This window comes from Anoplopoma fimbria, chromosome 9 (assembly GCF_027596085.1).
Source record: "Anoplopoma fimbria isolate UVic2021 breed Golden Eagle Sablefish chromosome 9, Afim_UVic_2022, whole genome shotgun sequence".
Lineage (NCBI taxonomy): Eukaryota > Metazoa > Chordata > Actinopteri > Perciformes > Anoplopomatidae > Anoplopoma > Anoplopoma fimbria.
In genome coordinates, this window is record NC_072457.1 from 29012714 (window position 1) to 29027204 (window position 14491).

General features: G+C 40.1%; 1 protein-coding gene across 1 annotated transcript; it reads right to left on the reverse strand.

Moving 5' to 3' along the window:
- Positions 1 to 8611: 8611 nt before the first annotated feature.
- On the reverse strand, positions 8612 to 13335 carry htra3a (HtrA serine peptidase 3a). Its single transcript, XM_054605266.1, has 8 exons — positions 12915 to 13335; positions 11876 to 11981; positions 11438 to 11660; positions 10775 to 10969; positions 10531 to 10563; positions 9641 to 9755; positions 9456 to 9506; positions 8612 to 9096 (listed from the first exon to the last, which is right to left on the reverse strand). The coding sequence occupies exons 1-8, from the start codon at positions 13333 to 13335 to the stop codon at positions 9092 to 9094; spliced, it is 1149 nt and encodes a 382-aa protein (XP_054461241.1). The 3' UTR covers positions 8612 to 9091.
- Positions 13336 to 14491: the final 1156 nt, after the last annotated feature.

Here is a 14491-nt window from a genome sequence, read left to right on the forward strand (position 1 = left end):
TGTAAGAGAGAAGAGAGAGAGAGAGAGAGAGAGAGAAAGAGAGGGATAGTTAATCCTACATCTTCTCATTTCCTTTGAACACCTTCCAGTGGATCAACATGAGCACATAGACCCAGTTAAGCTGTGACCATGGTGACAGATTTAGTCCCCCCCCCAAAAAAAAAAAAAAAATCAGGTGAAGAACACACACATACACATACACACAGAGAATTACTAATCTCCATAGCAACACCGAATCCCTGGTGGTTTCATCACTCTTTGAACTTCATATTCTTCAGCACTGATTTGTGTTGATCTAATAGTAAGAAACCATTTGCTTCAGCGTGCTCATTTAAATACTATGCGTGAAAAATATCAGACATTGTGTTAGAAAGGATCTGCATTGTAAATGCAGTATGAGGAGGGGGAAGAGCAGGGGAAGTATGAAAGGACAGATGGAACCGGAGCCTTAAAAAGGGGGAGGAATGACCAGGATGGATAGATGGAAAAATGGATGGACTTGTCTTTCCAGAATGTCTTACAGGCAGCTATAGTCTGTTTCAGGTATTCAGTTATTTCTATACATTTTTTAAATTATAATGCTGATTAGTTTTGATAATGATTCAAAAACCAAAAATATTTCCCTTTAAGAAGCTGGCGGAAATGACCATGAGGGTTTTTTGTGCACCCATAGTTTTTTTATAGAAGACTTCAAATGCCTAGATAAAATAAAAACAAACAAACAAATTATATTAGGAAGGGCTACTCAGTAGAATGCAGATTTCCGCCAGGTGTGTCTGTTATTACTACTATTATTACTACTACTATAGTGTGTAATTTAATGTAATTTATTGTAAGGTTGTAAAACACATTATCTTCAAACTTATAAAAAGCAGCGATGAATGAAGCAATCGGCTCAAAGTTGTTGTAAAAGGCATGTCATACAATCTTGCCAAAAATGTATTGAACTCATCAAGCTGTCCGGCCACGCAGCAGCTCCTGAGTGATGGAGAGATACAGCAGTGGGGTGGGGGACAGAGATGCACTCAACTGTGTTATCTCTAGTGGCCCCTACTGCCCCGTGGCCGGTTAAGAGTACTGAGTGAGGAGTCAGCAGGCAGTTGGTGGCTGGAAAAAACAGGCTTTAAAAAAGTTTATTTTTCCAAAAAGTGTAAGTCACCGCAACCACGAGAGGTCCTTCAGTAGGCAGCCATAACCTGGCCACCCCAAAAATGATGCAGTTTGATGCAGCACAATGCCAGATTAGTTGTGGACAGACACAGAGGTGCACACTCTTTCACTCACATGACCCCTGCACACATGCGACTGATCGCATGATCCTCCTGGCCGAGAAAATAAAAGACAGTTCCTTACTCCTAAACAATTAATTTAATTATCAAAGACAAAAAGCTTATTAATTGTGCTTAAAGACTGTTTCTCATATTATTATGACACAGTAAATGCATACATAAGAAGGAAATACATATATCCTAACAATTAATGTTTTGTATTTTATTTTTTGGTTTGTTTTTATTTAGGCATTCTAAATCTTCCATAGTTTCACCTCTGCATGCATGCACGCATAAGTGTGTGCAGCTGTGGGCAGCTGTTTCCTAACTCACACAGACACTCACATGCTCTCTGTCACCAAAACAAAAAAATGATGGGCAAAACTCAACGATCCATTGCACAGCTTAAAGATGGAGTGTGTAACTTTTGACTCCCCCTACTGGTAGTGAGAGTTATTACCATATGGAAGTGAACGTAGAGACGGAGTAGAAGCTAGGAGTATAGCAATAACAGCTATGGCTGAAAATCCCAAGAAGCTACTAAGAAAAGTTTCTGGAGTTGATGTTCCAGTTAAAAAAGAAACTCTGCATCCAGAGGAGGGATTCAAGTAAATGATATTGCACAGGAAGACATGAAGAGAGTTCCTGGGGAGATGCAACGAGCTCACTTGATGTTAAATGCAGACGCTGGAAAGATGCAACAGAAAACAATAACTCGCCCTGGCATCGAATGACTTAATCAGCATTGTGTGAACTCATTTGGCAAGGGCTCATTTTTATGTACATTTTTACTGTAGATAGGTCTGACAGTCTGCCCTGCTCAGTCCAGCTTCTCGTTGATGGTCTATGTAGGTCATACAGAGGCATCAGTATTAAATTGAGACTGTTTTATGCATGTTAAAAGTTCCTCACAGTAAATTTAAGCTAATGCCATCAGGAATGCATTTTAGACTACCTTTTAATAAAATAAAATAAAGTTTGTTTTTTTGCCCAGAAGCCAGGCTTGTGAACAGCTACAGCACATGATATGATCAGTTTACCCTTTTTGATTTATGCACCTTCACTATGATACTTTACAGAATTGTCACACTCTATCATTTTTATCCGGTAACTGTCCTTTGGGCACATCTTGGTTTTGTATTGTCTTTGCAATCCAGCGAGTAGGTTTTTGTTTATAGGTATAACAATTATGGCCCCCACTCAGGCCAATAAAGAACATGTGGTTCTTATTATGATTATTCAAGATTACTTTCCTTGGCTGGCTTGTTGTTTATTTTCACAAATCTGTGCTCCAGACGTCTCCTATTCAGAATTTTAACTTCTGGATAATGTATCCCAAAAATCCTGTCACAAAACAGCATTGTTTTGCCATTTCCAGCAGACCAAGCACACGACAAACTGGCAGCACAACATCACCTGTGCTTCTCAGAAAAAGAGTGAAACTACAGCAAAAACTGTCAAGGTAACCGAGCATACATTTCTAAGACATAACTGGTAAAAAAGCTAAAAGACAAAAGGAAGCTTTTCCCACTAGAACAATGCTGGTTTCCCTGTGAGTGCCAACTTAACCCACAGCATACTGAGCTTCTAGCTTTGGGCAGAGCAAGCCTTACTCTCATTAAGAGACTTAGCCGGCTTCAGTAAGAGGCAATTACTCTGTTTCTTCAAACACGAAATAAACTGCACAGGCAGGAGGGGCGATCGAGTCTGCTTACACACATGACCCTACCCCACACACCCATTGCAAGAGCTTAAACGACACATACACTTATGATAATTTCACCTCTGCCGGTGCACACACACACACACACACACAGGGGTCTCAACAAGAAGAGGACATGCAGCTGAATTATTTTAAATCCCAAGAAATGCATAAGTTAGAAAGAAGAGGAGTTGAGGGGAAATACTGCAGACTGGATTTTTAAAGACAGAGAAAGAGTGAGAAAAAAAGGGGGAGGAGAAGGAGGAGGAGGAGAAAGCGTGAGTCAGCAGTCTGCCAGAAAGAGGGAGTTGAGAGACAGAGGAAGGACTCACAGGATTTAGTCATCACTGAAAACCTGACAAAAGAATTTCTGGGCTCAATTTACTATGTGTCTCTCTCTCTCCTTCTGTGTGTGTGTGTGTGTGTGTGTGTGTGTGTGTGTGTGTGTGTGTGTGTGTGTGTGTGTGTGTGTGTGTGTGTGTGTGTGTGTGTGTGTGTGTGTGTGTGTGTGTGTGTGTGTGTGTCCCTGGTGTATATTGAGTTCTGAGGAATTTCTGTAAAACCACAGCAAAGCACACGCTTCTATCTCTGTTTTGAAAGAGATTTGCTGAGCAGTTTTGCTCAGAGAATGGCATAAATACTTGAATCTCACAGGAATACTTCAACATTTTGGGAAATACACTTCAGTCAGGAACACTTGCGCCATAGATTTGATCCATTTATTGCAACAATGGAAATACAGTTATACTTGGCGCTGGGGCTCCGCTATTGACATGCTCCCTGGATGGCCAAGCAGCTACTAAGCCAAAACAGGGAGCACCATACATAGACCCCCCCGGTCTACAGAAATGAGCCTGAGGTTAGAATTTAAATTCCATTTCGACAATTGTTATGTAAGGTTAGCTCTATACTAGAAAGGGGTGGAGGAGGCAGGCTTTGCCAGCGGTATGGTCGTAACGCGTTGGTGTAACAAGGATCAGTGAGAAGGGAGTCATATTTAAATGGACCGCCTTTGGTGAGAGTGAGCGGTGATTGGTGTGTGGCCGATTGGAAGCTATGATTCGATCGGCTGGCTGTCAGCTGGTTACAGCTGGGGGCCTGCATGAACTAACGCTAAGCTTCATTTATTCGCTTTCTTGTCGTGCATTTGATAAGAAGTTTTATACTACTCTCATGCCTGTGGAGAATTGAGCCACAGCCAGCGGGAAGGTAGCCTAGCAGCACTGCTTCTGACCGTTGGTCCCAAATAAATAGTAACAGCACAAAATGTAGTTTGATGCATTTCTTTTGGTGTTCTAATTACACAAATTAGACTCATAAGTCAGCTTTAGACTTTGATGAGAGCCTGGCTAGCTGTTTGCCAGTACTTATACTAGGCAACGCTAACTGTCTTTCTGCAGCAGCTTCGTAAATTAAAAGATATATCAATCTTTTCATCTAACACTCAGCAAGAAAGCGTGTATGAAACTGCTACTTTAAACCTTCAATACATGATTTTTTGTTTTTACTCTTGAGCACAACACAACATATAAAGATGATCTTTTGAATGTTATAACAAGCTGTTTCCTTTTCACACATCCAGCAGTTACAGAGTGACAGTAGTAACATTTGGAGTCATTTTGTGACCAGCTAATAAATGTAAGACCAATAGTCACTTTCATTTTAGCTCTGTTTTTCTGCGAGTAATATCTGGCTCTTTAGCTGCTAAATGCTCTACTGTGTTCAATCAAGTCTAAAACTGTGTCCGTCTGCTCTTTGGTGCCTCAGGTAAAACTCAAACAGAAAAAGCTGTAGCTGGAAAAGTCCAGAGAATATTCAGATATGCTGCATTATTAAACAACCTCCTTACTAGAGGATTTATTTTGAGACCCAGAAAAAATAGATGAGAGGCACAATGTTCTCTCTGCTTGTGCTGATTTTATGATGTACCTTTAGGACAACAAAAAGAGACCTTGGAGACTTATCTTCCATTAGAGAAAGGAATGAGAGACGTGAAAGAGAAAAAAAAGGACAAGACGTGGAAGGAAACAAAGAAAGATGAGAATACCTGGTCAGGCTAAACTCTCAAGTACCATCTTGAGAGTCCTCGTGGCGTCTCCTTGCAGTCCTGCAGTGAGTATTTTCAGCACACCTGATTTTAATAAGAGCTTCAAAATGCAAGGTCAGGTGACGCTGTGCACTTGGGTTGACCCCAAAAACTACCACTAGGTGCTGCCAAACTATTCACATTGAAATAACAAAAAAAAAGCAATTACAAATCAGCTTGCTAGAAGTGGCTGCAAAATAAAGTGAAAACAACTCAACCCCTTTTTGTATAATCAACCCTTCCTCTCTTTTTGGAAAGAAAGCTGGACTAAAAAGACAAACAAGAGAAGAGTCTACGGTCTCACTTCAGTCCAATAACAACTTTGAAATGACTGTGGAGAGACAAAGTATCTCCTGAGAAAAACAGATCACAGTTTGCCAGGAATGCCTGGAATCCACATTAAACTATGTGGCCTTCGGAAAAGAAAATGATACTGAGGACTAGCTGTCATAAGGACATAGATAGACTATACTTACAGGTACAGATTTGCCCATGAATGTACCATTTTATCACATTTTTGGAGGTGGAAGCACAGTATAAATACTCAACACAACAACACATGGATCTACTTAGCTTCTTCCAAGACTAATTGTCCAGTTGTGTAGCCTCATTGTGTGAGAGATCTTGCCTTAAGCAGTATTATACTGTGTGTTTACGTGGGTGAATGTATGTGGTGGGTCGAAAGACTTTCTTTTTTTCTCTCTCTAAATGTCTGCTCAAAAGTTCTCTTCTCTTCTCTTTTCCTGTTATGAAGTAAGTAGCCAACGGTGGTTTTGGTCAGCAAGGCGCTGCGTCACAGTGAGAGTTGGACTGCAGACAGATGGGAGTAGTTAGGCCCTATACTACTGTAATGACTTAGTGTAACAGGATTTTTTTTTTTTTTTTAAATTGAGTCCAATCTGTCTAAAGCTCTGCTGCCATGCTAGATGCCCCGTCTGCCATCTGTGTCCAAAGTAAACTCAAAACGTCACTGTGAACATAGTCTCTTGCGCTTGTTAGACATTCAATGAAACCACATACTGTAAATGTACTATTCCTAGTCTTATTTTACTCACTCCCTTGACAATATGATATACCACAGCAAAACACACACACACACACACACACACACACACACACACACACACACACACACACACACACACACACACACACACACACACACACACACACACACACAGCATTTCAGAAAAACATATTATACTTTTGAATTATAATTATAGATGCATTTGTGTAAGCATCCTTGTAATGATGCAGTAAAGGTGAATCTAATTTCTACTAATTTATTTACTACTGGGCATTTTTGAACATACTGTATACTTCATAATTTCTTTGCTGATTATAGTTTGTAGGAATAATCTGAATCTGAAAAGTAACTAGTCTCTAAATAAATATAGTGGAGTAAAAAGACAGTGTAAAATAGAATAATGTGGAATTACTGAAGTGAAGTACAAGAACCTCAAAATTGTATTCAGGTACAGTATGGAAATGTACTTAGTTACTTACTACCACTGCCTAAATCAATTGGGTCCTTTTTATTATTACCAGCTTGGTATTTGTATCAGCTAATAGCAGACGTGTCCATCTCAGGTTCATTTGTTTGGCACATAAAATGCATGTGTTTGTTTGCAAACAGCAGAGAGATGACTAGCGTCCATTAAGAGCTTCTGATGGCGCTCAGAATGTCATCAGGTTCTGAGGTCACGGGTGACTCACAGTTTGACATTGCATAGGGCATTATGATTGTGCCCTACTATAAATGTCTCTCAGTCTTTATCTCTTTCTCTATCTGAATCATAAACAAGTCATCCTGAGAACATGTGAATGAGCTGAAGGTCCATTATACCCTATAGATGCCTTTCCTGGAGGGCCGCAAAAAACAATACTGAAGAAAACCTCCAAAAAGGCCGATATAGTGTATAAGATAAGATAAGATAAAGGATTCCGATACATAGGAATACTCCAGTCATATAGATTTGAACTTCTGTTAAATTGGGGATCCGATTAGAGACGGATTAAACAAAGATAAGTCAAAAGTACAACATCAGTGGCTGAGACGCAGGCTCTCTGTCATTATTTGTTAAATCCACGCCCAAGCCGAGATAAATCTGATGACATCAACAGAACACAAATAGGTAGTACAAAAGTCCCAAAGTCTCAGTAAATTCATAACAAAATCCCAAAGAAGTTACTGTAAATATCCTTTTTCCCGAAAATGTATAGCTGATTAACATTTCAGTTTGGTGAATGTGGTCATCACTGGTCACTTCAGCATTAAAGGTGTCTTTCACTGGTAATAATAGAGCTTCATCCAGTGCCCTCTACTTTAGCCTCATCTTTACCCAGTTAGAAACTAGAGCTATATGTGGACTGCTTCAGCGGCTATGCTTCACATATACAGTAGCCTTATAATCAGAGCATCAGTTGCCACGTCAGGAGCAAATTATTATTCCCAACACGCCATCTAGTGGCCTGTTTGGGAATCATCATTTGTGTTTTATTTAAACCAGGCTGGACTCCATTTGGCCTCTGGATGGTGATACATTCATTGATCCACTGCTTCAACAGGGCCTTAAAGGAAATGTGTGGTATATTCCATTAAAACTGTATGTATTTGATGCACAAATATAGTTGCCAATAGTAACATGCATCAGTCTTTATTCAAATAAGCAGGAAAGATTATCTGTCTGAGCCAGTTTACGGACTGTGTACACATAGTCATACATCAGTAGTGGTCATTTTTAGGTTTGTCATCATGTTGGAAGACATCTGTACTAAAGAAAAGTAACGCTGTCCTAAGATAGTATCATGTCAAATCCCACGAGGAGCATTTGTTCAGGTCAACTATACATAATTACATTTTATTTTATCTTGAAGCAAATGCTGCCAAGTCAGGTTTTGTTATTGGTTTCCAGCTGAAGTTGGATTATCTAAAAACACTAACAAAGCAGCCACAGAAGGAATTTCTGTCCTTAACTTCAAGGTTCAGAAATTGTTATGCATAAGGATTTCCATCATCAAAAGAGGAGGATAAAAGTCAGTTTTCCATTAACAGCCGCACTATGCTGAGGTTGTGTGTGTGTGTGTGTGTGTGTGTGTGTGTGTGTGTGTGTGTGTGTGTGTGTGTGTGTGTGTGTGTGTGTGTGTGTGTGTGTGTGTGTGTGTGTGTGTGTGTCTAGGTGTCGGCTTAGGTTTGTTTGAATTAGCAGAATGTCTTTCCGAGGCAGAATGTGGGGGTGAAAGGAGGAGTAGACATAAACAAAGGAGTGTGCGGATGGACAGCAGCTGCTGAACAGACAGTTACATACCAGTGCACACTTTCTTGTTTGGAGTTTTTATATGTGAAATTATTTGAGCTTTATATAATATACAGTACAATATATTTTCCTTCCAGTATTTTTATGTATTCATTTAAGAGTTTCTATGACAAAACACCCCCCAAAAAATAATTGTAAATCAAGAATATTCATCACCAGACTTGGGAACATTTTACCAGAAATCTGAAAACAGTTTAAGCAGGAGAGGCTGGTCACACTACAACACCTCATGGATGTCTTCAATGGTCTGGACTGGTTGTCCATTTAGTTTGACTATAACGTCAACTTACTTTAACCCCTCCTCTGAAACGCACTCTTGTATGTGTGTATATTGTAGACACTGTGTGTATGTGTTTCAAAGGCCATTCATAGTGAAGGGGTAACCATGAGCAGAAGGCGGAGTAGTAGGGGTGTAAAAGTCAAAAAACAGAAGGCCGAGGAAGTCCAGCGATAAAGTGAGCAAGAGTCAGTAGAGAGTTGCTGATCCCAGGTGAGAATACTGGTCAGTGTGCTGGATGATAAAGAGTGAAGGAATAAGGAGCACTGGTCCCAGTTATGTGGCAGAATGTGTGAGAGGAAGCATTTGGTAAAAGGAAAGAAGTTCACTGATTGGTTGGTGCATCCAAAATGGAGTCTGGGATTGAGGGTTTTGGGAAATGGTCACTCTGAATCCCGCTGGACCTCAGAGGCGTCGGCTCGACAGATAGGACAGGTTCGGTTAGCCTGGAAGGAATGAAAAAGTAAGGAGAGTTGAGTGGGTTAAGCAGTTTTAAAATATCCCTAAAAGATCAATGAATAATAGATACAAACACCAAAGCCTAATGTGTTCAAACTGTCTACGTATGGAAGACACTTAGAAGTCAGCAGATTAAAGGCCTGATCACACCAGCATTTAAAACAGTGACATTTAGAGGTTAAAACAAACAAAAATGTGTGTGTTGATGTCACAGCTCACACTTTGGGGATAGTAAGCATCCTGATGCCCTAAAATATATATTATCTTCACTTCTGATGCATCTAAAAACAACACAAAAGTATAATGTCATCTTGGGAAAAGCATGTGACCCATCAGCAACTCTCACCTGCATCAGACTGTTGTTCCTCTGTAGGTCTTCTTTGCAGTCTTGTCTTTTCTGTCACAACAACAACAATAACTGTGATGAGATTTACTGAGAAATACCATGAAATAACCCCTTCAGGGCCTCAAACGACAAAAACAGAAACAATTTGCTTTTACTTTCTACCTATGTGCTGTTCAAGCTCTGACCTTTGCTGTGTTTAGTCTGTGACTCTGTGAGGAAGCGTCTGATTCTGTCTGAGGGTATTGCGAAGGAGATCCCTGCTGTCACTTTCAGAGTGTTGATGCCTATCACCTCACCGTCCTGAAGGGAACACATAGACACAAACACACACAAACACACACACACACGCACACAAACACACACACACACACACACACACACACACACGCACACAAACACACATACATAGAAACATTCACAGCACAGAGTAAATTCAACAAGATCTCAAATACTGTCCAAGTCTTGGTGTACATTTTGGAGAATATATTCAATGTATATATATGTATATATAATGTATAAAATATAATTTTATCTAAAGGTATATTTTGCACAGTTTAACACATTAAATATTGCTTTACACTGTACATGGGCACTGATGCAAAATCTTGCAATTATTTATGCAATTGTTAGTCGGAATTCCAGACCGAACTGCCATTTTGTTTTTCACTTCATTCACTCAACAATTCTTTTTATATAACAAGTTTTTAATTGTGTTTTATTGTAAAACCAATATTTCAAATCAAATCAATTTTAATCACATAGTCAAAAAAATCACACATTTTCAGGGAAGTATTATAGAAGGAGAATGAGCAGTAGTAGCAGTTTTTATCATGTGTAAATCATTTTCCTGTTATATTATAATATATTATATTTTTGAACTCTCGATATAAAATGGCAATATGTTAACATTTCAGCCCAACGTGGTAACAGTGTTTCTATAATGTTGGTATCCTAATAGATAGATATGTATTACATATTAATTTGTTCTGTTAGTAATAATTAAAAATAATGATAATTATACAACAATGTTGACCTAAATCATATAAGTTATGAAAAAGTTATTAACTATACTCACCAAGTTTACAAGAGGTCCTCCAGAATTTCCATACTTTTCACAGAAAAGATGAAATATGAGACTGAGACAATCACATCAATGATTTTGACACATTTGCAAACTACCAAAATAAATTATATCTATATACAACAACAAAACATCTCTAACTGTCCTAAATGAATGACCTGTGTCATAGTGTGTGTGTGTGTGTGTGTGTATGTCTATGTACGATCTTGTGTGTGTCTATGTGTGCTTGTGAGCTCACATTAATAATAGCATCAGTCTGGATGTAGTCTATGTCTGAGTCCTTGATGCCCAGCTCCTTGCCGTCTCTCTGAGCGGTGCTGACGATGCCGGTGGTGACGGTGTTCTGCAGGGCGAAGGGGCTGCCAATAGCAACCACAAACTCCCCCGGTCTCAGATCAGCTGAACGGGCCAGAGACAGCACGGGGAGCTTCTTCTGCTCCCATATGGACGGATCAAACATACCAGCACACACACATGAGCGTCACATGGAGACATACTGGGCAAGTTGTAAGGAGAGAAAAATGCAAAATGTTGAGGGGCAAAATAAATGATCAAAAGAAAGACAAACGGAGAGAGAAATGAAGACGTGTTTAATGATTACAAAACTGTCCAAGTATTTGAGATATAGGTGTGAGAATACACACATGAGCGCGGTGTCTCTGAGTCACAGAGCGGGTGTTTCGGAAAGTATCTCACTGTGTCAGAATGTCTAGCAGGAAACTGTCTGAAGTTGGTACAGACACGTGTCAGCCGATGTGTTGTGCAATATTGCAGAGGTTTTTTCGTATTAGGGTCAAGAAATGTCTGGAATATAAAAATGTCCTTACATAAATTTGAATAAAGAGAAAAGGGTGAATTAAGTGGTTTTGATGTTGCCTGGACTTTACATAAATGCTCTCACCTGGGGATTGACCTTGATCGTGGCGATGTCTGCCTTCCTGTCTAAATCTCGGACCGAAGCCTCGTAGGCGTCGCCGTCATGGAGCTGCACGCGAAGCTGGGGCCTCCCTGTAACCGTGGCAGCTGTGGTTACCACGTGAGCGTTGGTCACAATCATACCTGAATGGGACACAATGAAACCAGAGCCACTGGAGAGACGCATGTGGCGACCAAACAGGGGATGTCTGGAGACAGAGAGGGGAATGAGAAAGAAAGGGATATTATATTCAAATCTTATTTTGGGTCCAGGTTGTATTGGTTGAGGTTCATCACTTAATGAGCACTTAGAGGTTTTCCACAACACATGTATGTTCCAGATAATGACACAAAAATATATTTACAATTTAATGGTTGAAGTGATAAACTTTAACATCTCTCTACAAACATACACACGCCACACCTTATGAACAGTTCAATGTGGACAACAGCAGGAGCTATCTTCTCCACCACGTCAGCGATGAAGTTGAATTTGTAGCGAGGGCTGTTGGGATGGACCAGTGGACGACCTGTACTGACATGAGGAAAGCATAGCATTAACACAAATACACACACCTCAACACACACACACACACACACACACACACACACACACACACACACACACACACACACACACACACACACACACACACACACACACACACACACACACACACACACACACACACAGATACCTATTATTCTTTCTATCCTGGTCCTGCTTACATAAAAATGCATCAGGAGAAAGACTCATATTCAGGATGATCCTCCACATCTCCTAAAGTTTTCCAGTAAAGTGCAAAATGCAATGGTAATTATTTCCAAAGTATGTTAAAAAATATTAACAATTCCTGATTACGGCTTAAACCAAGGATTATTTTTCGTTTTTTATTAATCTGTTGGTTGTTTTTTTGACCAGAAAATAGTTTAAAAAGTTCCATCACAGTTTCTTCTTCTTATTGTCTCTGACCAACAGTCACTGTTCAGTTTACAATGACGTCAAACACAGAAAGCAGCACATCCTGATATTGAATAAACTGAAATTACAGAATATTTTGCAGTTTTAACTTGATTTCTTTCAAACAAAAACCCAAAAGATAAATCAATTATTGAAATGGCTGCAGATTCATTTTCTGAAGATCTACTAATGGAGTAATCCACTAATGGTTGCAGCTCCTTACAGATGTTGTTTTGAACAACCACACTACTGTATCAGGTAAAGATACAGAGACAAGTAGAGACATCTCAGCACAACTACAGTCAAGACAAACCTCTCCCTTTATCATTCCTTTTGCTTCCTAGTGATTTGATGGTATGGTGGCACTGTAAAGTATTAAACCTGGTTGATATGCAAACTGCAGTATAATAAGCACATATAACCCTACTATTGCACCAGAAACACATTGATAGTCCACTTATGATCTTTTTTGATCATTCTCATCCATCCACAGCTTCCCTACCTGCACTTGTAGTTGCACAGGATCCTTTGTGCGCTTGTCTTACTGCGGGTCTCCCCTTGTGCTCGGCTCTCCGGCTGGCTGCTCTCATCTTACACACATTTCCATACGTTTTCCCGTCGCTTCCACAGACTCCATGCTCCACCTGACACCTGCAGACCCCCTTGGTGACTCTCCGCCTCCCCGCAGCGAGCAGCTTGCACTCCAGGCCTTCCCCGCAGGGCAGGTCATGTTCTCGGCCGCAGGGGTCACCTTCTCCCGGAGAGCAGGCCAGGCAGCAGGTACATCTATCCGGGACGTATCCTCCGGGACAGCTGGGACTCGGACAGGAGCTCACATCGCAGCGGGAGGCGCACTCCTCTTTACGCTTTACAGCTCCGGAGAAGCTGTGCGTAAAGAGGAATGCGAGCAAAAGCAACTGCATGGTGAAGAATGTTGATTCTTTATATCTTTATATTAAATGATCCTATACAGTTGTTTCTCTCTCTCCTCTGGTCACTCCACTCCACACATCTATGGTGCTGCTGGGTGAATGGTTGTGTTGTCATCTCTCTGGAGATGTAACTCTGGACATTGCTGAGTCTGCATATTTTGACAACCTGGTGAATATACATCTGTTGGTTCCATCTAGTGGGGACAAAACACAGTCAACACAATTCAAAAGATCATTTACTCCTTCACTACTCCAAGTTGTCCTCTAAAGCAAAATATGGCCTACTTTAATCTAAAATCACATATGGGCAGTTATTGTACACTGATTTGTTGAATGACATATTAAAACATGGACATGGACATACACAGGGTTTTATTTCTGCCTTTTTAAGCAATTATACGAGACATGTCTTGAAATGTAAAAAGAAAAACGACTTTTAAAATATAGGCAAATGTCGTTTTTTATTTTTTTTTATTCAAATGTTATTAAAAATGTTAAAATGTTTCTCCTTACCCGTGCAGGCAAAACAAGCAGCAGTTCGTTCAGTGTTGTTTAGAATGCCCCCTGCAGGCCATAGGAGAAATACATTTCTTAAATATGGTAATGTTTGTGTGTTACACTATCAAGCAAGTAGGTGAAGCACAGGTGTAAATAATCCAATTAATGATAGCTGAATCCCATTTAGTTGTTACAGTTTCAGGGTCCTGGTACTGTGCATGCTGGGACACTTGAATGGAACAGAGCCTTGTTAACGTTTGTAGTCCTACTCTCTCAAGACAAAATGTGTGCTGAGAAAAAGGTGTATTGTGTTGACACGGACCTCCTGCTTGTGGCTATAAAGACAAAAACCTCTAGTATACTATACTGAAATCATAATTCCAAATATTGGCTCGTTTTACTCAAAATATGCACTGATGTCAATATTGTGTTGATGTAATATTAGTCATTGTTTTAGAGGACCTGTCAGCCAATTTGAGAGCCAATTTGTGCCTTTACTGTATATTCAGCTAAATAAAGGTTTCCCACAGGGTGGCAGTGTTAAGCCACTACTGCTGATACAGATGCTAACTGTATTGCAACAGATGCTTTCATATTTTCTTTCCCCCTCCAGATGTGTCCTGCACAGCTGTCTGTATGTGTGGGTGCC

What these genes read in the sequence shown, in the direction of transcription:
- htra3a (XM_054605266.1), bottom strand. Translation starts at nt 13,335, where the DNA reads ATGCAGTTGCTTTTGCTCGCATTCCTCTTTACGCACAGCTTCTCCGGA. An exon ending in CGATCAAGGTCAATCCCCAG is followed by an intron (nt 10,970 to 11,437) that starts GTGAGAGCATTT and finishes ATATGGGAGCAG; the next exon opens with AAGAAGCTCCCCGTGCTGTC. An exon ending in AGACTGATGCTATTATTAAT is followed by an intron (nt 10,564 to 10,774) that starts GTGAGCTCACAA and finishes TTCTGTGAAAAG; the next exon opens with TATGGAAATTCTGGAGGACC.